Genomic DNA, 26490 nt, shown 5'->3' with positions numbered 1-26490 from the left:
TTTGATTTTAATTTTTTTTCTCACAAAAGGATTATGGGTTAATTTTTTTTTTTCTATTTCTCTCTCGTCTCGCGAGAGGAAATACGAGAGAGAAAGAAAGGAAAAAATTTTAAACCGGTAATCCTTTTGATTCAAACTTTCATAACTTAAACTTATAGAAGGAGTTATTAATATTTAAAATACTTAAATATTTTACAACGCTTTTTATCAAATCTTACTTTTCTTTTTATTTGTTCTAACGGCAACAACAGTATCAAAATAAATACCTGAATATATACGCAACAATTCTATAACCAAAGTAACCGAAGAGGTAGCCTGCTCAGCAACGGAAATATGATCAAATGAATGGTCTTGTGCGGTTGTGCCTTCGTGTTAAAACATGTATATGACCTGAAATTCTAAAATTACCCTTCAAATCGTATAATTGCAACCACATACACCAACTCACGCTAAAAGTTCGTCTTATCTTCCCCCCAAATCCATCCTATAAGAAAACAGAAGGAAAAAAATCTTAAGAACAAGAAACCCTCAATAGCTCTTAAAGCTCCCATCATCTCTCTTTATCTATCTGTTCACTTTTTTGGTTGCACTCGACTTCTCTTTATGGGGAAGCCAAAAAACCTCGATATTCAGAGTTGATAACAGAGCGGAGAAAATTAAGAGAATTAAGGAGATCATGATGATAAAGAAGCCACAAAAGATCAACATGTTAATAATGAAATCGGTTTCTGATCTTGATTGGCGTCTTCTCTTCTTAGTAATCACTCCTCTTTCGCTTCTTCTTTTCCTTTCCTTCTCATCTGCACCCATCAACTCTGTTTTCCCGCTCCGATCTTTCATCTTCGACAGAACCAACTCCTCGGGTTTTATCAGTTTATGGTCCCGGGGGCCCCCCAATCGACTAAACTTTGGGTCGACTCCGTCCAAGGCCGAGTTGGATAAGTCGAGGATCGCGGTGTGCTTAGTTGGCGGGGCTAGGAGGTTCGAGCTCACGGGACCGTCGATCGTGGAGAAGGTTCTTAAAGAGTATCCCAATTCAGACCTTTTTCTGCACAGTCCCATGGACAAGAATGCCTTCAAGTTATCACTTTTAAAAACTGCGCCGAGGGTCGCCTCGGTTAGATTATTTGAGCAGAAATTCGTGCCGCAGACGGAGGAGCAGTTTAGAGTCCTCACGGCGGCCAACTCTCCTAATGGTATCCAGGTAAAAACTGTGAACTTCCCTACTCTTTGGTTACGTAAAATTTTGCTATAATTGGGTTTCGTAAATATTTCTTCCACTTTCATATCCTACCTTGTTTTGTTAAGTTGGAACCAATTTTTTGCGTTGGTTGGTGGATTTCGGAGCCGGAGTTGGAACCGTCCACAATTTGGTAGCCAACTCCTTTAGAAAGTTTCTACTTTTTCAATTCGATTTTCTTGATCTTTTTATTGTTAATTGAGCTTGCGTTGTTTTTAATCCTTTTCCTAAAGCTGGGATAATACATTTGAGCTTATTTGATGCGCCCTTTCCATCTAGCTAAACTTTTCCAGTAATAATTTCATGGTCAATTTCAACGTCCAAAGCCATGTTTCCTTAGTCTAGTATTTGCAATAGTTAGCTTTGAAATTTCCCTGGGTGGCCAAATCTACAGAGACGGCTAAGGACTTTCTGATTTATCCCAACTGGGAAAGGTCCACGTGCAGAAGGCCGCCCTCTCTTTGTCAAAAATTTCCTGCTTCTAGTATGGTGCCATTGTACGGCACAACCTTTTTTTCATTTGAAAATGATCAGAGCGAATCTTTAACGAAGGTCCCGCTCCGCCAACATGAATTGGAGCACCTGTCCTGGTTTCTATCACGACTTTTCCAGTGTAATATTTCAGGGATAATCTGAAAGTAAAATTCACGTTTTTCGTACAGGGTCTTCTACAGTATTTTAATCTGGTGGAGGGATGCATCACGATGATCGAAACATACCAAAAGCAGCACAACTTTACCTACGACTGGATTGTCCGAACCAGAGTGGACGGTTACTGGAATGCCCCGTTGTCTCCCCAAAACTTCGTGGCGGGCCAATACACGGTCCCTTCAGGATCAGTCTATGGCGGCCTCAACGACCGCCTCGGCATCGGCGACTTGCGTACGTCGAAAATTGCCCTCTCCCGCCTTTCTCTCATCCCCAAAATTGACTCGGCTGGTTACAGGCAGCTCAACTCGGAATCAGCGTTCAAAGCCCAGCTCACCACCCTAAACATATCCTACGTAGAACACAGACTGCCGTTCTGCGTCATGACGGACCGGACGTACGAGTTCCCGCCTGCCCATTTGGGAGTGCCGGTGGCGGCGCTGTCGAGTCCGGGTCCACTAAGCGGGGCCAAATGCAGGCCGTGCACTCCGGCGTGTCGAGACCTTTGCGTGGCGAATATAATGTCGTCGCTTGACAAGGGATGGAGCTGGACCAACTGGGGTAACGGGACTCTCGAGCTTTGCGATGCTCATGGCGGCTGGGAGAAAGGATGGGAGAAGATTTTCGATAGAGTTGCTGGTAAAAACTTCGCTGCCGAGAGGAGGCGAGTTAACGTTCTGAAATTTGAGGAATGTGTTCGTGATTTTCGAGAAATGATGAGGAAGGCCGCCAAGTGGGAGGCGCCTGCGGTGGAAGATATCTGTAGACTCGGCTTGGGGATGACACGGAGATGATTTTTACTTTAGAGCAAAAGCTTAGTTTAGGCTCTCTTTTTTGGGATTGTATTCTTTTTTCCTACTGTACACACACATGGTTTACAGGTCCTAATATAGTATCAGCATTGGCGTAAACGGGGAAGTAGCTTTAGATTAATTCTTTAACTAAGTATATCAATTAATTCGAGTAGTTTCGATTTTAAAAAATATTGGAGTTGATGGAATCAACTCATTATAAGTATATTTTAATACATTTTCATTTACCTTTGTTGAAAATTTTAATGCTTTTAACCATGTGTGTTAGCATCTTAATGTTATTAAGCTTATGATGCTAAGATTTTAAAATTTAATATCTTTTTTATAATTAATGTAAAATAATAAAACTAAAAAAAGTGAATTAGAGTTCAAAATTTTCAATTATCAACCGAATAATACTTATTCCATCAGATTACTTTTTAAATAACATTCAATTATAAAAATATTTAAATAGAATTAACCTTTTACTCATTTCTTAAAATGAGACATATATTAAACACAACCAATATTCATCTATTAAATAACACTTACTAGTGCACTCAACATTTAATTCATTGAATGTTAAAAAGTATGGTTCGATTTTTTTTTAATTATAAAAAATAACACTTAATAGTAGAAAAAAAAAAAAAAGAGCGTATTTATTGGAGCAAGGAAATAGAGCTTTCATGTGAAAAGGCATTCCAATGAGATCGAGAACGTTAGTTGAAAACCGAACGGCCGCTAGGAACATTTGCAATTCCAGGTCACCAAACCAAACTACCGAAGGCAATTGGCAATGGATGGTGATGTCTCAGTAACACCATCCGCATGGACCACAGAGCTAATCATGTACTTGTCGGGCAGTGGTTCTGTCTTTTTCGACAAGCACTCTTCAATAAATTTCCAGTTTTTGACCTTTTTCCAGGATATAAACCGGCTTCCCTTCCCTGTCCACTTCTGTTGCAATCGTACTAAGTTTTACTTCCAAACTAATTGTTGTAGTACGATTTGGAATCGGAGCCCTGGTCCAACTCGAACGATTTTCCGCCTCATTCCTGATTGCTTAATTAGTTGGAGGAAAAATAAAAGCCGTATTAATGACATGGGAGAGAGAAGGACACTGACGAAATAAAAAACAATCAATATTATCACTCGCCAATTCACTTTTGCTCTTGTATACTTTACATACAGACACGTGTATAATCAGTAATGGCGGTTACTCTCTTATTGAGTAGGAATTTGAAATTAAAGATAAACATTAATCAGTTTCAACCGCCGTTCGATTTGTTTAGATTTAAAATTTTTGTGGATTATTTGCTTTCATTTATTCAATTATTTTAATTATTTTAATATTAAATTCACAATTTATTTATCGAAAATTAATTATAAATAATATATTTTCATATATAATATAAATTTAAATTATATTATGTAATATAAATATTATTAATATATTTATATATAACCGATTTAATCGATAATAAGTTGACGTCGGTTATTTATTAGCTTTCTCTTCATCGTTTTTTTTATACAATCCAGTTGCTGTGAACGAAAATTATGAATGCTTTTCAAAAAACAAAAATATTTTAACACCATCTCTGCATTGGCAGGTAAACAGGTTTTGGATCCATCATGCCAACCCAGTCCCGAGCCTAGAAAGGGGATGTTAACCAATGTGGTTAAGGCCTGTCCGATTAGGACCTGATGAATCCATCCGCTGGTACTGTTTAAGCCCAACTATCAGATCAGTCCTTGATATTGATCTTCTTGGTGAGTTTCATGACATAACAGCGACGTCCTAGAAAGTAATTAAAGCTAGAAAGCATAAAAGCATTGAGTTCCCTGATTCCTGGTATAGGAAAGAGCAACATATTTCATTGTAGCACGCAGCTGCAGACTGGAAAATGAAAACCACAGAAATTAAAGCATAGCGTTTACTCTGCAAGGCAAGAAATCCAAAAAGAAAACAGAAAAACCACACAGGGTAAACAGATAAAGCTGCAATGACGATTTACTGGATATAAGATTGACCAGTAATATCAATGTCTCGATCGCCGGACGACGGTGGGGGTTTGTTCACGGGCTTGTACCTGGCCTCATCAGGTCCATCAGCACTTTGAGTCTCACTGGCAGGCGGCTTTTCCGGTCTCTTCGTCTGTCCCTGCTCCTCGGTTCCGTACATTCCGCCGCCGTAAGCACCGCGTGTCACCGGCTGCATCGGTGAAATATGAGGAGGCTGATGACTCTGCTCCGCCTTTTTTCCTTTTCCTGGTTCACTCTTCCTTTCCATCGTGAATTAACAATTTGACAAATTTCTACCGTTTGTGGAGACAGATCCACTTCCGCATGCATTTTTATTGCATCTTGCCATCTTCAGCTTTGCGTAAACTAACTGCCACGTGTTAAGTAGACAACAAAACATTGGTCAAACGCCACGTGTAAACAAGTACGAGAACACCTGTCAACCTCCGGAAGTCGAGCGAAAGCTTCCTTTAATATAAAGGTTATAAATTACGTGGCATTTGAGGAGCTCAACACCTCATCCATTTCATATAAGACTTTTATTATTACAGAGGAAAACTCGTGCGTTGAACACGACCCACTCAGTTTACACCTGTCAGAATGCGGTCCACCTACCGAGTACATCACAATCTCTGTTGAAGCTTCCATGTGACTAAGTGTAAAAGCTTCGTTAGGGTTTCTTTATATATATAATATAAATTATTAAGTTAAATGTTTAAATTAATATTAAATTAACTTAAGTTTGAGAAGGTAAAAATGAAAAATTTAATATTTGAGAGGGTGAAATTATAAAATTTTTAAAAATAAAAGTAAAATTTTAAAATTTTAAAATAAAATAAAATAATATATATAAATTTTGAAATTTTAAGGGGGCAAGGGCTCTTTCTAGTCTCCCCTCCCTCAACCTCTAGACCAAATATTTTGATACTTTTTCAATTAAGAGTTAAATATTTTAATTATAATAATCAAAGCTCAAACATTTTCGATTCGTTACAATTAAATGTTAAGTTGACAAGTGGATGCAATTTGTATTATATACGATAGAAAATTGAGTTAAAAATATAAGTATTATTTATAATATTAAAATTTTAATTGTTATATATCATATTAAAAATATAATTGTTACATCTCATGTTGAAAATTTAGTTATTATACGTTATATTAAAAAATATAATTGTTACACATTATGTTGAAAATTTAGTTATTACATACCATGTTGAAAAATATAATTATTACATGTCATATTGAAAAATATAGTTTTCACATACTATATTGGAAATTCAGTTGTTACATACCATATTAAATTTATACCATGTTAAAAAATTTAATTGTTATATGCTATGATGAAAAAATTGTTACACGTCATGTCATAATTTAAATCGTTTTGATTTAATAAAAAAAAACTTTATGACAAAATTACCTTTCCATATCTTACCCTTTAAAGTTAACGTCCACGTCATTCGCGTATCTTACATACACCGAACATCTCTTATCTTAATCCTTAATTATAAAAAATAAAAAATATTTAATCATTAATTGTAACAATTAATGCAATTCACCCTAAATTGACAAAAATTTAAAAATTTTGACTCCAAATTAAATATTTAGTCTTATTATTATACTTTCCTTTTGATGTTTGGGGCAGAACAGCATTACAAGACAAGTAATTCTGTTTTGGAGGCCCAAACATCATCCTTTGCATAAGTTTCAGAGGCCCACGTAACGCCTAATCAAATATCTATGTGGGTTTCATTGGTTGCTAGTCAAGGGATGTTTTCTTTTCAAATGGGCTGTCGATTTGGACCGGATCTCTCCTGAATAGATCGCTAGTCTACCCTGTTTTGGCTGCCCCAGCTCGGGAAATTGATGTTACGTCCATTCTTTAAGCCTTTTTATGTAAAGGGCTTTGTGATGCTTTCTAAAACCTCAATTATCATCACTTCCAAGATCCCAAGGTCCCAACTTAAATTCTCTAAAACGTGTACCAATTTATATAAAGTATATTCCCTGCTTAAAGATGTACATTCACTATTGACACTAACCAATTTCAATCACCTTAAAGGCCTATATGTAATTATTTATCATCATATATATCTATATATATTCATCAAGTGTAAACCTAGCTAATTGATGCATACTTTGATTTAGCTTGGTGACGGTTAAGTGATAAATATTTTCCTTGGTGACATGGCCAAATTCTTGTTGTGCATTTGACACTAATGATCTTCATCTTGTTTACCTACCAAAAGAATCAAAAATGAAAAACCTTCCTAGAGTCATTCCCATTCTCATACCCCGCATGTTCGGAGGAAAAATGTTACAGAAAAAAATTTAGTGTGAAACGTGACGAAACTTTTTTTTGGTGAAGATGCCTTCTAATCGTCTCCACCGCTCCACGTGGGCTGAGTGATCAGTCAATGCCAATGAATGAATATGATAATAAATTGATCCCCGCCTTTGGTAAATACAAAACCTTGAACAAATAAATAACTTAAAGCGTCAGTTTTCATAGCATGCTACCAGCTTAAAGGCTTAAGCCTCGCCGTTTTTTTGCGAAAGAATCTCGAGACTTTAATTTTGAAATCTTATCTGAATTATGCTAGTTGGAGGACTTCAAGGACAAGTTGTTCAAAGACTATCTGTCATGTCTGCTTGCCAAACCATGCGTGTTATTGAATTCCACTGTTAGCCAGTTTACTTTGATCGACAAATTGGTTCTGTTCGAGTGACGATGACCAGGATCAAATAAATAAAACTGGGTCAACGAGAAAGCATAGACTAGGGTTTACTTAATTGTTATTAAAGAATTCTCGGTGGTTGAATGTGGGCAGTTATCTTTTTTGGAGCTTATGATTTAAATTTTCTATCAGGAAAATTCTACGCAGTGAGAATGGTTTAACTTTAATCTCCTTTTCAAACTTCTTCAATAAATTGGCTTCTTAATTACTTCTTCAGATGTTGCTACAGTTTCTCTGGAATGGTGGATTTCATCAATTTCTACCCCAATACAGCTAGTCTTTCAGTCTTTGACAGAAGGTAAGCAGACCTCAACATTGCATGAGGCCTGCCACCTATTCATCCTGGAATTGGAGAGTTGACATGGGACAGGAAAAACCAATGTTTATTGCTATACAGATAGAATCCATTCGGTTCTCTGGTTTCGGACTTTCAGCTTTAAAATGAATTAAGTTAAATTTTCCGTTCGGTGTTACTAAATTAAAAGCAGAAAAATATCCACTGGTATATGGTATTATTAACAAGTTGCAAAATCCAAGACCTCTCGTGGCATATATAGAAATACAGGCAGAAGAGCATGTCCGGCATATCTCGTGGAGGGCGGTATGGCGATTTAAAATAGAAAAAAAAGGTTTTTTTTTTTAATTTTTCCTGTATTTTTTCAAAAGTGTATAGTTGTATTTTCCTCTTAACTATTTTTCTGATACGCAAGCATATAATTGCTAGCTGATACGCATTTATGATGCAGGGAACATACAAATGGATTTTCCTCAACCAGTTTGCATGATGTACCAAATTTTCCTTTCCGTGAAGAAAGGCTAATCAGACGATTAATCTGATTAGAACCATTCTTTATTGTTGCAACATTTTCACAGATTCTTAATCTGTGTGTAATCTTGTTCAAGTTCCAAGTTCCGCGTGAACAGTATAGTTAGCTTCTGCATAATCTTCTTCGTTTTCCTGAAACAAAAAAAAATTGTAGTTTTCCAGCGGTTAAAGGGAAGTTGGCAGGTTGGAAATACGTGTGAATTGACCTTACGAGTTAAAAGACAAAAAAAATGAGGTTTAATTGCAGATTTGCTGGAGACCAATGTGTTTTTCGATTCCAGATGCAAGTAGAGGGCGGGTTTGTTTTTTATTTAATAGTGACAGCTAAAGCTACTCTAAGGTTGTTTTCTATGATTTGTTAGTTAGAAACGAGGGAATTGGAGCAGTTTTGGCATATGCGTTGAGATGGCTGAGCCCTCATGCTCTGTCCATTCTTTTTTGTCGTCAGGACTCAGCACAAACATGTTAGTGGAGTAAGACAGGTACACCACAAACATGCTCTCTGTAGTCCGGTTGCCGCCGGCCTGGCTGGTTTGTTGGCATTTCTGTGTAAAATTCAGCAGTCCATGTTGTTGGATTAGAAAACTTGATATCGTAACTTTAAAATTTCTAAATATCTTCTTTGATTTGAAAGTTGAATTGGGATCTGATAAAGCTCGTTTTAACTATATAAAGCAGTTCTTTGTGTTAGCTCAATAGAACTTATACCAACAATGATAGTGCAAGAACGTAAAACTTTTCTGATATTTCAAGTGTTTTTGGTTTAGGGTATGGGAGAATTGGGTAAATGCTGTAGTTTCTAACCCGAGCAGGTCAAGGTTTGGATTGCCTTGCCTCGATGATTGCCTGGATTCAGAGGCGTGACATTATGAGCTAGGCAGCTAGCTAATCAAGATTTACAAGAAGTCCACGAACTTTGAACAACAGGATCACTGGCAGAACTTGCTCTATCGAGCAGAGCTGCCAGCGTGTCGAAACCACGTGGTGTCTCCTCTCCACAGGAAAAGAAACCCATAAGCGCCTCGGTTTGCAAACTCAAGCCCACATGATTGATTATTTGGTTTAGCGGCTGTAACAGCTAATATTTATTCGCGGATCCAGTCCCCCCCTTCCATCACCCCCTCGTGCGCCTTAGTTGTCCTCCCTTTATATACTCTGTCAAGTCTCATCCCTTCTTCATTTCATTGTCAAAGCAGAGCACACAACCCTTGAGAGAGTCAACAACAATCAGATCAAACACCAGCAAACCAAAAAAAATGGTTGGCGTTTTCAGGCGCTCACTCTCTTTCCCAAACAAAACCCCGAACCGTCCATCCAAACCACCAATCTCTCACCACATCAGATCCATCTCCCTTCCATGCGGATCACACCCCTTGATTTCCCAACTCAAAGATGAAATCACTGAGCTCAAAACATGGTCATGCAGGCCTGATAACCGAACCTCTGCTTGGCTTTGTGATGGCTTGAGCCGCCTAAAGGACGTTCATGATGCTCTGCATGATATTCTCCAGCTCCCACAGACTCGTGAATTGTTAAGCCACAAGCGTGAATGGGTTGAGAAGCTTCTCGAAGATTTCCTACGGTTTGTTGATGTTTATGGGATCTTCCAAACGTCATCTCTTGCACTTAAAGAAGAACAACTCGCAGCGCGGGTGGCTCTAAGGAGGAAAGACGACTCGAAGATTGCTATGTATCTAAAAGGTCGTAAGAAGATGGCTAAAGAGATAGCTAAACTCGTATCCTCAATCCGATGCATTGGGCGATACTCATTTCCTGTGTCAGCTTTCGTGTCTATTGCAGATACTGAGCTGGCTGGTGTTATCAGCGATGTCATCGAAGTGACCGTTTCAGTTTCACTGGCTCTTTTCAATGGGATTTCAATCTCATTTGTTTCAAGAAAACCCTCTTGGATGGGGTTGAAGTTGTCAAAGAAAGCCAAGAAGGTTAAGATTGAGGAAAGCATTAAAGAATTCCAACAAATGGGTGAAGCCAACATGATGGGCTTGAGAAAGAAGGGAGATGAGGAAGTGAGGATGGTTTTGAAGGGAATGCAAGACTTGGAAAGGTGCATTGCGGATGTCGAAAGCGGCAGTGAAAAAGCTTTTAGGAGTTTAATTAACATCAGGGTCTCACTGCTCAATACTCTCACCAAGTAGGAAGGAAAAAAGTTATTGACATTGTTTTCTCACAAACAACATAGAGATCATGTAATTTACCTTCTGGTTTTTGTAAACTTTTTTCTCCTGTTTTTCATCCATTAGAAAGAAATGAAACTTGTGAAAAAATTTAGTGCCCAGAAGTGCATGCACAGAGGATTTGAATGCTGTACAGTCCTTCATTTTCTGTAAATTTTATCTTCAAAACAGTTAAATGTTGTTACCTCCTGAATTACCTTCTCTTTGTCATCTCTTACTCTTAATCTGTTATTTGTAGAAGGAGCTGCAGTTTTCCAAAAGCCCAACACATTACAATCTGCGTCTTGCCAAAGTCCAAAAATGGTTAGCTGATTCATGGTTCTGATTGACACTTAACTGTTCTAAGACTATGTTGTTGCCTCCTGAATTACCTTCTCTTTGTCATCTCTTACTCTTAATCTGTTATTTGTAGAAGGAGCTGCAGTTTTCCAAAAGCCCAACACATTACAATCTGCGTCTTGCCAAAGTCCAAAAATGGTTAGCTGATTCATGGTTCTGATTGACACTTAACTGTTCTAAGACTCTTTTCTCAATTGTTGATTTGTCAAATACGAAATACATTCTACAACACAATTTTATTTGAACAAGAGTAATGATATTGAATATTTATATTTTCAGAAAAATTTTAAATTTTAATATAAATTACATTAAAATTAAAATTTTTATCTTAATTTTTTTGAAAATTCATTGTCAACTAACGTAAAAAAAACCCGAAGAATACTTATATTTCTTCTTTTGAGTGTTCTGAATATAACATGACCCCCAGGGAATTTTATATTCAAATCAAGGGCCAAAGGCATCGTAACGGGGAGGCTTATTGCTAATTAATCATTATCTTTGTAGAAAAAAGAGAGGGTATACGCACGTTGGCAGAGCAAAGAAAACAGCACATGGTTTGTTAGACAGACTTCAAATTTGATCAGATGATTTTACTTTTGTTATAATTGAAAGTAATCATTCCTTCATCATGAGTTTTGTCTCAAGATAATATGCTGGATTGTAAAAGAATTAAGTGGATAGACATACTGCTGCATATGATTGGTGGTTGATCCCTTCAACTTGCCTTAGAATTTTGGATTCTCCACCGGCACTGACAGCAGATTTTAGTTCAAAACTTAGCCTATATGTTTCCCTCCCAGCAAAAGCAGAGTATAAAGATAGGCCAAAGAATTAATTTGTGGTCCCTTAGTCAGTTAGTCTCAATTATGTCGATCCCAATATAGCTAGTGAGAAATGTGAAATTAATTGAACAAAAAAAAAAAAAAAAGAACTTTATCATATGCATGAACTGAAACAAGTCTATGATTAGGGAGCTTTGGATCCCTATAATAATTGGAATTTGGGGGTTGGAAATTTGATTTGTTCTTTACTACAAAGTTATTTTGTTTTGAAATCATTCCAATTAACGTGCAACGGGTTAATCGTTTGTGTCAAGGGACCCATCTTTTCCACCTTTTGAATAGATTTTTCACTGATTTAAATATTTTTTTTATACTTGAACATTTGGTTTATTGAATAATACATAATCTCTCTGTCTAAAAAAATAAAATTCTAATTTTTTTTTCTTTCAATTATAAAAAAAAAAAACATCTTCCTTTAAATATTTGGGCAAACAGCCATTTCCATTTTACTCCAATGGGCTTCTGAGCCACTTTTGAAAAGTCTCATACCCAGGTCTTGGTACATGGATCTGCTTGTTCGTGGCCCAAATGATATCGAACCCCAACCAAAATCGTTCTTAGTAAGTCTGGCTTCAATTGAAATTTTATAGCTTTGATTAAGTTACATTAAGATAACTCTCACGACATCAGATTCATAGGCTCAAAATTCTCTGTCATTTTTGTTTGAATATTGAAACTTTTCAACCCTAGATGATCGACGGACTCTACTTGGACCACAAACATTGATAGGACAAGGACTGTACCTGAGGCCTAAAATCCTACTCAGGAATTGATCAGAAGGCCAGTTGGAGACCAGAGAAGGTGGACCATCCCAAGCCTATCCTCCAACCTGTTGGGCTTCGTCATTGTCCTTTGACCGAGCAGGTAGGCTTGCATAGGCCCCAACTTGTTACAAACACCTTTTTTGAAAAAATTTTATGTCTTATGACAGCAAATTTTCCTTTAATGGCTTCAAGGCATGAAAGATTTCTAGTTGAAACGAATTAAAGTGAAAATAATTGAAGAGTGCTTTGATTCTTTTAGACCATAGAAAGTATCAAGACGAAAAAAAGAATTGAAAAGGACCACCAAATAATGCACTAAACATAGTACGGATTAGCTCAAGTGGGGTAGGCTCCCAAGCACATTTCTGCAAATACGAAAAAATTTTCCTGTTTGTGGAATTGGGAGGCTCTAGATCTAATCCTGCTGGCATTATTTCCATTTTCAAGCTTAGCAATTCATGGATTAAGGAACATTGGCTATATCTCTCTGGTAACAGTCCTTGACCATCGGTAGTTTCACTTCGAGTTTGCTATTAAACAGCATAATCATTCATTCTATTTGTTGCCATGATTGCACTGTCGAATTTTTCAAAAACCACTTCCCCAAATGAGACAAATTCTGGGTACCAACTGCCATTATGTGAGGAACAAAAGGACCGAACTGTTGGCCAAATGATTCCTATACAGCAGTACAAGCAACATGGTCATTCAAGCTAGGGGATGTGTCTTAATCTGTATCAGCTCCTCCTTTATTTTAAATCCTTCATTCAAATCAAAAACATGAAAAGGCTAAAAACATCTCAGTTGGAATAAAGTATATTTTATCCAGACAAAGCACTTTGTCCTTCCATGATGTGAGCTCTGAAATGAATGGCACCTGCAATTTTCCGCCTAGTCAGAGAAGCTCAAGGATTGGAGAGCGGGGAACTTGCTGTGCCCTGATGTCGAGGTAGCCCTACAGTCATGTGATGGTAGATTAAAGAAGTTGTCTTCAGCTAGTTATTTTTGCAAGGGCAATAGCAAAAGCTTAGCCTTTTCCTAGGAATAAGGATAATGTAAAAAGCTTTAGGGATGAAAATGAGGGCCATGCCTGCTCGTTCTCCACCTTAAGATAATGAAAAACGATATAAAAAAGGCAATGGGGAGTGAGCGATACAATAAGACAAAGATTATGTCGAGTTGGAATTCCACCACAATCTCCTTTCGAGTTACCATCCAGATTCAAATCCCCATCATGGGACGTGAAATTTGGTTAAACTTTTCCTCTCTTGCTTCCAAAATTTCTTTTGGCATTCGAACGTTAAAAAACCAAACTTTCTTTAGTGTCTGCACCAAGAATCATTCCCCCCCACACGGCAGGTGAAAGAGCATTTACCCAAATGGGTTAAAACTTTTTTCCCCTCCCTGAGCCACACCATCAGTTTTCCAAGGATTCTGCAGAGAGCCATTCCCACTTTTGGTTCAAACCCAATGCTGAAGTAGTAAAAGTTGACCATTTTATTGCGCTTATCATGGAGAACAAAAGAACAAAAATTACATGCATGGTTTCCATTATTGATCATTTGAAAACATGGAGGAAAAAAAATCTAGCTTTTGCGTTGTCAAATCATCATGATAAAATGGCTTTTCTTCTTTAATAGGAGTAAGACGTTACAGAGATGATGCATATGGTGCTGAGGTAATTTAGTTGCTGTAATTAGGATATTGTTCTTCTCTATGTTAATGTAATAAAGCTAACTTTCAAAAGGAGATGCAGCTTCAGACTCAAGTTCTATTCAACACTTCCAAAATTTCAGATCACTTTTTTTTAGAAGAATATCAGAATTTGATTCTTTGGCAGTATCAAGGCTAGAGGCAAAATTGCATTTCTAATTGCAAATTATTAATCTTAAATAACTTGACAAATAAAACATAAAATAAATTTTAATTTGCTTATGTTTGTGTCAAATGTTTATATTTTCAACTAAAAATTTTTTTTTTGAACTTATAAGTCCACTCATCCCATCTTGATCTGTGACATTCTACCTTTCATGGAAAAATTGAATCCGAAGGATATGTCCATAAGATGAAAAATGACTTACTTATAAACTCAAGATATATGTTATCTTTTAATTGAGATTTGTGACACCTGTACGTGTATATTGACCAAAAATGACGAAAAAAAAATGGCACAAATTTGAAAAAAGAAAAAGAAAGGTGCGAGGTAAATGCAAATTAAAAAAGTATTGAGACCACCAGTGCAAAAACAGGAAAATATCAGAGAGACGTTATGCCTAATCCCGCCACTCTTTTCCTTTCTATAAGTCCCAGTCAACTGCTTGCCAGTCTTTACTATGAATGTTTTCTTTTCCAATTTCTTTCCTTTTTTTTTTCTTTTTCTGAATTTCCCCTTTCTTCTAACTCACGGTGCACCTTAAATGCGCAACGAAATTAGAGAAAAAAAAATTACCAACGGCCCTCTCTTAATCTCTGTCATTAATTCTGCTTCCCAAGAGCCGGTGGCCGTTACTTAGAGAATCCGTAGAAGATGTTATCGGAACCCTCAAAATTTTGCCTTGTTTGATTTTTTTAACAATTGTTTTTGCGTTCAGGTGAGCTGGTTATCAAGCGCCACGTGTCTTTCATGGGCTGCGCCACCTCAAAACTGGAGCAGCTGCCGGCGGTCTCCCTGTGCCGCGACCGCTGCAACTTCCTCGAGGAAGCTCTCCAGCAGAGCTACGCCCTTGCCGACGCACACGTGGCTTACATGCAGTCGCTCAAGACTCTAGGCCCCACTCTCCACCGTTTCTTCGACCAAAGCATCAAATCTACGTCCGGGGATGACGACTCCTCCGCCGTCGGCACCGAGAAACCGCCGAAGAAACCTTCTCCTCAGGCTTCGCCGGACCATTCTCTTTCGAGTTCGAACTCAGATTCGCACATTCAATTCGATACTGATTCGGAAGAGGAAGAGACAGGCAAAGAACTTAGTAGATCTTTTAACCAAATCCATCAAAGTTATCTTAATCATGGAATCCTAACATCATACTCTTTGCCTAATCATAATTATAACACTAATACGTACCAAAACAGCGAATTCAGTGGTTCGGGCTGGAAAACACCTCCACCTCCAGCTCCAAGGAGCGCTGCTTGGGATTACTTGAACTTTTTCGATGAAATTTACGAGAGATACGAGTTACCTTACTGTTCGACCAAAGCAGTGAAGAACAAAGAAGGAGCTCCTGATCTTGAAGCCGAACTCGTAAAGCAAATTAATGGAGATGCAAAATCCAGCGCAAATTACACAAAAGCCAAAAAAGAAGAGAACCCATGTGGAAAAACTGTACCAGTAAAGAACGGTGATGGAGAGAATAAGAAGAAAGTAGATTCGGAGACGGAACAGGTTCAAAAGGGGACTGATTTAAATGAACCGAAAAATCAAAGCGGTAAACAAAGTGTCTCTAAGGTAATGAAAGAATTGCAAGTCCTATTCCAGAAAGCTTCGGAGTCCGGGTATGAAGTTTTGAAAATGCTTGACACTGGAAAATTTCGTTATCATCACAAGAAATCTGTCTATCAAGGTATGAGTTAAACCATTTCCTTAACAAAACTGTGGATTGGAATTTCTGTTACATAGTTTTTATGGTTCTGCGATGCAGGTTCGACGAATATTATTCATATGATTACGTCAAATTCATTGGAAACAGAGTCCTTACTATCCAAACAGAAGATTAGTTCTGCGGATAATGATGAGATTGTGAATTCACAGAATCTGTCATCTACTATCAGGAAACTGTGCATGTGGGAGAAGAAGCTCTATGATGAAGTCAAGGTATGGTCAAGATTGCTTTTTTGCATTTACTTTACCTTTTCAACTTTTCCTTTTAATTCATATTTGCGAGCTGACAAGGTGAATGGGTTGGTAAATAAGAGGCTGAAATACTTAATCAAAGTTCATATTCTTGATGTTTTATCTTTAAAAGCTTAGTTTTTTAGGCATCATCAAGATGTTTAATCACTTAGTTTGATTTAATAAAGATAGTATTTCTTGTGAAGTACAGGGGTTCACAATGATATAGGCAGCTCCTGTAGGATGCTCTGAAGTCCAAATTGCAAACATTTTCCCTTTCCACATACTTTTCCCATGCACTTCTTTATCGACCCAATTTTGGAATTCTCCGCTTAAATTAGAGCATACTGGACTGTTATGCAGAATTGTTGTAATATTTTTCCATCTTTGTCCTTGTTTAAAAAAGGTTTTAGTTTCAAAGATGGTGTGTCTTATTGACTTATTTTGTAGGCCGAGGAAAAGCTGCGTATAATTCATGCAAAGAAATGTAGGCAGATTAAAAGCTTGGATCAGAAAGGTGCTGATGCTCGTAGAGTTGACTCCACGCGCACTTTGATTAGGGCTTTATCTACTAAGATGAGAGTTGCAGTTCAAGTTATTGACAAGATAGCAATTACTATAAATAGGCTGATGGATGAAGAGTTGTGGCCACAGATAAATGAACTGATTTGCAGGTACATTATCAGTCTAGTTAGATTTACTCTGTTTTCTGTTGTCCAACTCTCGACAAAATAACAAGAAGACTTTGAGTACAGTGTTCAACTTGTCCATCTGGCGGTATTACAGTCACTATCGTAATAGATTATAGATTAGGAACGAGGATGGGGGCTAATCTCCTCTTGCAAGCGCAGAGCAGCTGTTTCCCCACTTGTTTGAAGAAGGAACAAAGGTGGTATAGAAGAATTTTAAAGAATAAGGAAATAATAATTCATTATTAACAAATATGGGCTGGCACTAAGGTGAGATAGAACATAACATAAAAATGGATAACAATTAAAAACAGAAAATTATTTCTTCAGGAGTCCAGTTAATTTTTCTTTTTGTCTTCTTTTAATTGGATTATGTACAGAATTGGATCACAATATGGCGTTGACATGCGCTGGCACTCCTATGTTGCATAGTTAATATGGATCTTGGATGTTCTGGTGCCTCAATATTTTTTAAGTGCATGATATCTGAAAATTTTCTTGCACTGTTATTTCTGCTCATTAATTTTACTAGGGATATTTGCAGGGAGAAAACAGGGCTTTTCTTTTCTAAAATGACTTGAATAGTTCGGTTTGCATGTGATGCTTGAATTTATACTGGTCTTGCTAGTATTTAAAATTCTTTTCCCTTCCCATAGAAAGATGAATAAAGGGCTCCTACGCGTAGCAAGTATGATGTTTTCCCATTGTTCTTTATATATTCATGATAGATTATTTTGGCTGTAGATATATATAATTATCTAAGCAACTAAAATTCTGCAAAGGAGAAAATAATTATGTTGGGATTGACTGGAATTTATTAGGAGGCTTTTGCAACTATCCATCTTTTCCCTTTATACACTGTTTAACCGAATTGTTTATCATAATAATTGTATTCTTTCAATAGTTACATGATTTCAGCTCTCAAGCTCCTAAGTAATTGCTAGACATTCACTGTAGAGACTGCAGATATCAGGAATAAGTGCAGTCACTTGTGACCAAGAAAATGGCCTGATAATGGACACTTTTGAGTTTGAAGAGAAAACTGATATTCTTTGGTGGTGGCATCACACGGTTGTTAGTTAATGTTGAACTCACAGGGAACTAAAGTGGGATCGGGGAAAATGAAGCAAATTCTTGAGATTATATGCTTCTCTCTCTGACATTTTTTTTTTCATTTATGAAGTGACATTGAAATGCTAGATTTTCTGAAGTTGGTTGAAGAATGGTGGCTAACTTGTAATTTACTTGTTTTAGATTGTTTGAAATGTGGAAGGTAATGCTAGAATGCCATAGCTGTCAGTGCCGAAAGGTTATGGAAGCCAAATGCTTGGATGTTATTCCTCTGAATGGAAAGCTGATTAATGATGCTCAGCTTGAAGTGGCAATAAAAGTAAAGCTTGAGCTTCAAAACTGGAGCCTTAGCTTCTCTAGTTGGATTGAAGCCCAGAGGGGCTATGTCAAAGCTTTGAATGGTTGGGTACGAAGATGTCTCCAATATGAACCCGAGGAAACAGCAGATTGTATAGCACCTTTCTCTCCTGGTAGATGCGGAGCAACCCCTGTGTTTGTGATCGTGAACCAGTGGTCAGAAGCCATAGATAGACTGTCGGAGAAGGAAGTGGTTGAAGCGGTGCATGGACTTTTCATGAGCATAAACCAAGTGCTGGAACATCACAATGCAGATCTGCAACAAAGGATCATTGCTGATAAGGATATGGAAAGAAAAGTAAAGATCTTGGAAAAGGAGGAGCAAAAGATAAAAAAAATAATGCGAGCTCGAGTTAGAAAGATGACACTGTTGGCAAGGGAAGAGACAGCTGCCCTTCTACCCGCAGATACACGTCGCAGTGATATAAGGGTTGCAACTAGTTTACAGGTTGGTTTAAAGCAGATTTTCGTGGGAATGGAGAAGCTTGCCACTCAGTCGAGGCAAACTTATCAGGAGCTTCATAAATGCATTGAACTGTGCCGGGCCTGTCAAGATAAACCTGATTGTCGTCCTTGATCATGGTTAAGGCATCTAAGGCTGGTTCTGAATGGTTAAGGATGACTTCGCTATCTCCTTCCCTTGGTGAAAGTCAACGTCGTGAATTGTAAAGTCGTAGTCGGTAGGCATATTCCAATCGTTTGTCCTTTCGATTAAGATAAGGTTTTGAATTTTGGGTTGAGCAAGATTTGATAAAAGCATCCTTATCAGCTGCAGATTCATCGTTTAAAAGCTGCCAAACTGCTTGAAAGAAGGGAAGTTTCACACCTAGTTTTTAAAGACTCGTTTATGCTTGATTAATTTATTTTGCCTCAGAATGTGCTTTGGCTAGGTAGCGATTTTTGGCATCAGCTGCACCGTGTGCTTGCCAGCATATTATTAATTTATTATTATTATTCTTTATCAGCTTTCATCCTGCATTGTACAACAATTCAATAAACTCGTTCAGTAATTTTATGTGTAGAGTTAGAATGATTTAGCATCCTCTACAAATGATATCAGAGAGGAGTAATTATTGTTTAAAAAAAATTAAATTAATTAAATTCTTATAAAAAGCAGTCGAACCCATTGAACTATTCTTTTAATGTTTGTAGTTGGCACCTTAGACCCGTCATAGCCCGTCGGGTTCAAAAGAAATTCCCGTGCCTGGTAAGGTTTCAAAAAGTTTTCAGACTAGCATTGACGCATTGAAAGTGAATACACAACAGGTAGAAAGGGGAATCAGAAGTAGGCCAGGCGAAAGGCGTATCCAACCCACTCACGCGGTTTATGATGATGCAAAATCCAGCCTTGGGAAATATCCATACTGAAGCTAGAAGACGTGGCCGAAAAGGAAAAAGGCAACAGAGTAATCAAATTGCAAAGCACAGTCGCTTTGCGATGAGGGAGGTTGAAAGGGATTGAGACCTATAACTTTTTGACTTTGCTTATTGTCATTCGAAAAAAGCAAATCCGACACGTTTTTGCGGTTGTGGGGGTAAATGCAAGTGTCAAAACGACGAATGACGCCCCCAAAACTAGCAAAAATTCTTGGCATAGAATACTTTGGACAGCTCCATCTTTTCTTTCTAGCTAGCATCAACCGCCAGTCTGGCCACGTTAGTCTTCTTCCTTTCCTCGACCTCGTCGAATATCTGAATTCTAATTAGAAAAAGTATTTCAGACAATTTGCCCTAACGTTCAAAACTTCCAAACTTCTAAATCAAAACGCTCTTTTTGAATGGAGCTTGGTTCGGTTCCTGATCTGGACCGATTACAACTATATGTTTGGCTTTCCAGGTTTCGGCCAATGGCTGGACTTTTTGGAGACCTCTGGAAAAGAAAAGTTAATGTTGATGTGTTCGGCTTGCATCTGTTTCCTTGCCTCTATTTGTCGATCCCAATTTCCAACGTCCGTTTCCTTTTCTCTGGTTGTCTCCATCGCTCGCTGCTTTCTGCGACTTCTCCACGATAATGAGATTTCTCTCTCTCCATGCATGCATCCTAAAAAGTCAGTCTCTCTATTTCTACGTTCTTTTCTCACCTTGCTTTCTTCTCAATGACACTTTGGGTGGTCATTGTTATTTTTTCCGTTAGAATTAAGAATTTATCTAAGTATAAATTAAAAAATAATAATTAGATTTCATAACCAGACATAATTTAAGAATTTTTTATTATTCAAACCAAATAAATAGATAATATAATTTACATTCAGTGCTTAGATTGGGATGACTTTACAGGTTTTAATTAAAAGAAAGCAGAATAACTGTATCAGAGTGTAGCTGGCGTAAGCTTGGCTGCAGCGATACTGATGTCATCGGCAAGCGCGAAGGGGTTCAATACATTTTAATAGCCGAGGGGGTTGCGTGTGAAATCAGATGAAAAAGTGAAAATGAGAAAAAGACGAAAAGAACTCCCAAAACCCGCGATTAATTGAACCGGAAAGAATCTTTGATTGCACTGACATTCAACTCGTGCTGCACACGCACCGTGGTACCCCGTATCTTTTCGATGGCTAAACGTAGATACATCTCTATCCATTTTATTTTTTCCTTTTTTAAACATATTTTGAAATAAACTTTTTCAGTTATTTAATAATTTTTACTATAAATATTGAATATTTAATTATAAAAAATTTAATATTTTTAATATAAAAATATTAAATTCAAATATTTTATTTTTATTTTAATGAAAATCAAATAGAGATAAAAGGCTAACACTTCCTAAATAAACTACTAATTAAATTTAATAATTTGGTTAATTTAGTTTAAAAAATGCTTTATATTTGGCTAATGTCAATAATAGGTATTAATCCCTTAAGTGACATTTTTTATAAAAAAATTTTGTGATTAGTATTTTCTAAAATTTAATAAAAATAATGCAATAAATAAATTTTTTCTTCAAAATTTAATTAATCTTAACAATCTCATAAAAAAATTAACATTAATAATTAATCAAACCTTTAAATTTTACATAATATGAAAATATATTTGTATATTTAATTCGACGATGATATGCACTTGCATATATCTTTTATATCAAATACAGTGTAAAATTTATTTTATGTATAATTTACTATCATTAAATGATGAAACTCAATTAATAAATGAACCCCTAATAGTTGATTAAATATATAATTAATATACAATCTGGAATTAATTATTGATTGGTGAAACATATATTATGAGTAGTTGTTAATTTAAATGCATATGGCAACTTACAAACTTCATTACTAAAATCTAATGAGGTCTATGGAGTTTTACTTTCAATTTCAACTTACAACACTCTTTTCTTTTATTTTGTAAATTTCATGAATGTTATCTTAAATCAAATAGTTAAGATTATTTTATAGTTTAATTATGTATGGTGTGCCATATTTTTCTTTTTGTTTCTAAAAGAAAAACTCTTTTTCATGCAAATAAAAGATTGGTTCAATAAAAGAAAAAGGAAAAGGAAAATGGAAAGGATAAAAGAAACGACAGCGTGTCACTGTGCGTAGCGTAGAGGAAGGGCAAATGTTGACAATATCGCGAGAGAGGAAAACGATGAGGACAAAAACACCCTTCAAGCACGTAAAAAGGACAAGTCGATAATAGTAATTTAAAAAAAAAACCGTAGAGAGGGACAGAGTTTTTGTCAGTGCAGAAAGGGCAGAAAGAGACGACGGAGAGAGAGAGAGAGACAGACAGAGACAGAGAGAGGGAAAGAAAGAAAAGAAAGGCAATGAGAAGAGAGAGAAAGCTGGCGTAGCTTCTCACTCGTTAGATCTCTCTCTCTTTCACACTCTGTTTCTCACCCACACGAACGCTTCCCCCTCTTTGCCCCGTAAGAAGAACTCCCGAAACCAAAAGCTTCGTCTTCGATTAATTTAAAAAGAAAGTATAAAATTAAAAAAAAAAAGAGGGGAAGGAATCTCCATGGTTATTTATTAGTCGTCTGAGTCAACTCAGCTCTGAGTTATGGGCTGCTGCGAATCGTCCTTTCTGAAAGGACGCGGCTCACGCCGCAAAACCAATTACAACCACCACCACAACAGCAGCAGCAACAACAACCGTCACGCTCAGGCCAATAACGGCCCTCCCCAACCGTCCAACGGAACGGATTCTGTTGGCGGTGGGGCAGGGGGCGTACCGGATTTCGCGGAGTTCTCTCTCACCGAGCTTAAGGCTGCCACCAACAACTTCAGCTCCGATTTCATCGTATCGGAAAGCGGCGAAAAGGCCCCCAATGTGGTCTACAAAGGTCGCCTCCAAAACGACAACAATCGCCGTTGGATCGCCATAAAGAAATTTACCAAATTAGCCTGGCCCGATCCAAAACAATTCGCCGTATGTTTTATTTTCCTTTTTTTATTTTTTAAATCATTGAGTTATTTCCATTTCTAGGGTTTCAATTCTGCTGATATTCGATTGTTTCTCTTTTTCCCTTTCCTTGAAGGAGGAAGCCTGGGGTGTTGGAAAGCTGAGACATAAGAGAGTGGCGAATTTGATTGGGTATTGCTGCGATGGCGACGAGAGACTGCTTGTTGCCGAGTACATGCCCAACGATACCCTTGCAAAGCATTTATTTCACTGTATGTTCCAATTTTAGCTATCATTTTCTTTTTTTGAACAAAAACAAATTAAATTTAATTCAGTTTGAGTGCAATTATTACTTTGTCTGACCCAACTGTGTTTGATGCTTAGTGAGATGTTTCATTAAATTTGTTTCCACCTAATTAATTCTCATCCAGTTAGATCCTGCATAATATCTTCTTAATTTTCATTTTCTTGTAATGCAGATGACATCATAATGCTTTGCCATATTGTCCAATAATTTTTTCTGGCTTGAAGTTAAATTTCAGTTCTTTACTTGCTTGACAGGGGAGAACCAGACTATCGAGTGGGCCATGCGGTTGAGAGTTGCTTTATATATAGCTGAAGCATTAGATTATTGTAGTAGTGAAGGTCGTCTGTTGTATCATGATTTGAATGCATATAGGGTTCTCTTTGATGAGGTGGTGCAACAAATCTCATTTTTCAGGTACTCGTATTTGTTATGATCTTCTATAGAGTGAATTGGTAATTTTTTATTGGTTTTGGCAGAATGGTGATCCTCGACTTTCATGTTTTGGCTTGATGAAGAACAGTAGGGATGGGAAAAGTTATAGTACCAATCTTGCATATACACCTCCTGAGTATCTAAGAAATGGTAACTGCTTTTAACTGTTCTTATTATTTAACTTCTTTCTCTGCTTTCATTAGAAAAGTAATCTTCCTTCGCATTGTATGTAACCCTTAGTTTTTATGTGTAAATCTAAAACTTAGTCTTTTGATCAATTGTTTTGAAAGGTTTAAATATGTATCATCATTCATGTTATCTGCTAAGATAGAGGCAAGGATCCTTAACAGAATTTTAGGACAAACTACAGAAACAGACTTTTGGTAAACACCTCTAGTGAGTGAGTGATCTCTGTCAATTTAAGTATGATGACATGTCTATTTTGCATATGAATGAATGAAACATATTTAAACGTGCTCTTTAGATTGTGTGAGAATTACAACCATCAATTCATCTTACATTAAGCTTCTGTGGATTCCCACCATGGCAACAGCATAATTTGTGAAAGATAAACTGAACTACAGATATCATGAAAATTTTGATTATTTAAAGGTTTGAAGTTTCTAGGACTGATAATTTTCTCCATGGATTATCTGTCTAAGAAATGTTACTGGCTTGAATGATTGATTCTGATCTGATTAACTTATTAATGTGTGTGTTTCTAGGAAGGGTTACTCCTGAAAGTGTTATATTCAGCTTCGGAACTGTCCTTTTGGATCTTCTCAGTGGAAAGCATATTCCTCCAAGTCACGTAAGTAATTATCCTTTTATTGCACTTTCTTTGCTCGGAAAGCTGTAATTGACATACACAATAAAGTGATTCCACTATTTTAGCTGCATGTAATCTTGGTGGTTAAACCTAGATCAGGGTAACTAATGGGGAAACAATGAATAGTCATTTAAAACGGGTTTCTTACTTTGGAAGTGTTGGATATTGGGGTAACAAGGATTTGTGCCTTCTCACGGATGGTAAGATTATAACTGCATGCATTTGGCTTTGTATTGATATAATACAGCCTTCAATTCTGGGATATGATGACTTTGCTATGTGATTTATATATGAAGATTTTTCATGAAGAATAAGGGATAAAATTATCATCTTTGTGGCCACTTGATTTTTACTGTGTTTACTGATACCTTCTGCTTATTGATATTTACTAAGTTGCAACTTTTGGAGTATTATTTTAAAATACTTTCTTTATTCATGTTTTAAATGTATGCAGGCTCTTGATATGATACGGGGCAAAAACATTCTTCTCTTAATGGATTCGCATCTAGAGGGAAACTTTTCAACTGAAGAGGCAACAGTGGTCTTTGATCTGGCTTCACGATGTTTGCAATATGAACCAAGGGAGCGGCCAAACACCAAAGATCTTGTTACTACACTTGCCCCATTGCAAAATAAACCTGATGTGAGCCATCTTTCATACTCTGTCCCTTGAAATTACCTCATTTTTTCCTTCTTGGATATGCATTCAAGGAAATCTTATTTGCGTCTGCAGTTATGTTGTTATGTTAGAGTGAATTTGTATTTTATAAGACTCTTAAGGATCTTGAGTCTTCATTTGCAGGTTCCGTCTTATGTGATGTTGGGAATTCCCAAGCATGAGGAGGGGCCTCCTACTCCTCAGCACCCTCTATCTCCCATGGGAGATGCCTGCTCACGGATGGATCTCACTGCTATTCATCAAATTTTGGTAATGACACATTACAAAGATGATGAAGGAACAAATGAGGTAATTGATTTATACATATATAGATTTGCGGATGCCTATTTTTTTTTTTTTTGGCTTGTTATGTGGTGCTAAATCCTTTTTGAAATGGACTGGGTTCAGCTATCCTTTCAAGAGTGGACTCAACAAATGAGAGATATGTTGGAGGCAAGAAAGCGTGGAGATGTAGCATTTCGTGACAAAGATTTTAAGACTGCAATAGAGTGTTATTCTCAGGTATACATTTAATTTCTTACTGGGATGGAGAGGTAACATTCATGCACGGCAATTGTGTGGTCCAAAAAGGCCTAGGGCCTGTGGACCCAATTAATTAACTTCATGGTGCTTCTTTTCAAAAAAAAAAAAAAAATACTTCATGGTACTTATCATTTAGACCCTGGGAATTTCTGGCTCAATTGGAAAATGAGGGTGGGAAAGTCTAAGCTTTGAGTTTGAGCCAAACAATGAAATAAAGTAAGCAAATTGGAAATTTGAGATCCTCATTACTTCTTATGCTTCATGTATTTGAATCATTTTTTGGTGGCTCAAGAACTTGCATATGCTAGTCTTTTCTTTTGATATTGTCTTAACATGGTCCTGGGGAAGCAATTGGTGGAATGCTTCTTGCTGGATTTAAACAAAGAGGTTAAGATAAATAAGCAAGATGGATGGCATTTTGTATACTGATATTCAGGAAAAGAAAAGATAGCATTTTTATGCATTAATGGTTGGTTCATGTGACCCTATTTTCTTCGCAGTTCATAGATGTTGGAACCATGGTTTCTCCAACTGTGTATGCACGAAGAAGTCTTTGTCATCTTCTCTGTGATCAACCAGATGCCGCCCTCCGAGATGCAATGCAAGCACAATGCGTCTACCCTGACTGGTCGACAGCATTTTACATGCAGGCTGTTGCCCTTGCCAAGCTAGACATGCACAAGGATGCAACTGACATGTTAAATGAAGCTGCTGCACTAGAAGAAAAAAAGCAACGGGGTGGGAAAGCATCTTGAGAAGATCAAGTTGTGGCTCTGTAATATTCTTTTGTTAGGGGCTAGATGCATTGTTGTGGCTGTTGTTGTATCCAAGCATGCGAGATTCATGTATAATGGGAAAATTGGGAATTGTAGTTGCCATCCAAATATGGCATTGTGCTATCGAGGGAGGAAGGCACTTGTTTTGCACCGACAGTATTTGGCACTGCCACCACCGCTGTTTTTCTCTCTTTTATCTTCTTTGATTTTAATGAAATAATTGATTTTGCTTATGAAGACTTCTCTTTCACCCCCG

General features: G+C 37.1%; 5 protein-coding genes across 5 annotated transcripts; 4 read left to right on the top strand and 1 right to left on the bottom strand.

The window, feature by feature from the left end:
- The first annotated feature begins 434 nt into the window (after positions 1–434).
- LOC18591682 (uncharacterized) lies at positions 435–2799 on the top strand. Its single transcript, XM_007017933.3, has 2 exons — positions 435–1204; positions 1903–2799. Exons 1-2 carry the CDS (start codon positions 677–679, stop codon positions 2680–2682), a joined length of 1308 nt encoding a protein of 435 aa, XP_007017995.1. The 5' UTR covers positions 435–676; the 3' UTR covers positions 2683–2799.
- Positions 2800–4525: 1726 nt separating this feature from the next.
- On the bottom strand, positions 4526–5024 carry LOC18591680 (transcription activator-like protein). Its single transcript, XM_088809176.1, has one exon. It carries the CDS (start codon positions 4967–4969, stop codon positions 4691–4693), a length of 279 nt encoding a protein of 92 aa, XP_088665302.1. The 5' UTR covers positions 4970–5024; the 3' UTR covers positions 4526–4690.
- Positions 5025–9461: 4437 nt separating this feature from the next.
- LOC18591679 (DUF241 domain protein (DUF241)) lies at positions 9462–10564 on the top strand. The gene has a single exon (XM_018125628.2). It carries the CDS (start codon positions 9522–9524, stop codon positions 10419–10421), a length of 900 nt encoding a protein of 299 aa, XP_017981117.2. The 5' UTR covers positions 9462–9521; the 3' UTR covers positions 10422–10564.
- A 4180-nt stretch (positions 10565–14744) lies between these two features.
- LOC18591678 (uncharacterized) lies at positions 14745–19361 on the top strand. Its single transcript, XM_007017929.3, has 4 exons — positions 14745–15965; positions 16044–16216; positions 16685–16908; positions 18178–19361. Exons 1-4 carry the CDS (start codon positions 15029–15031, stop codon positions 18926–18928), a joined length of 2085 nt encoding a protein of 694 aa, XP_007017991.3. The 5' UTR covers positions 14745–15028; the 3' UTR covers positions 18929–19361.
- A 2641-nt stretch (positions 19362–22002) lies between these two features.
- LOC18591677 (serine/threonine-protein kinase BSK1-like) lies at positions 22003–26467 on the top strand. Its single transcript, XM_007017927.3, has 9 exons — positions 22003–22716; positions 22826–22961; positions 23251–23384; positions 23473–23578; positions 24154–24239; positions 24712–24900; positions 25060–25224; positions 25324–25437; positions 25959–26467. The coding sequence occupies exons 1-9, from the start codon at positions 22348–22350 to the stop codon at positions 26211–26213; spliced, it is 1554 nt and encodes a 517-aa protein (XP_007017989.1). The 5' UTR covers positions 22003–22347; the 3' UTR covers positions 26214–26467.
- The last annotated feature ends 23 nt before the right edge of the window (positions 26468–26490 follow it).

The sequence above is a fragment of the Theobroma cacao genome, chromosome 8 (genome assembly GCF_053813885.1).
Source record: "Theobroma cacao isolate CCN51 chromosome 8, ASM5381388v1, whole genome shotgun sequence".
Classification (NCBI taxonomy): Eukaryota; Viridiplantae; Streptophyta; class Magnoliopsida; order Malvales; family Malvaceae; genus Theobroma; species Theobroma cacao.
Note: the sequence above shows the minus strand (reverse complement) of the source record. Positions and strands in the feature narration are given on the sequence as shown.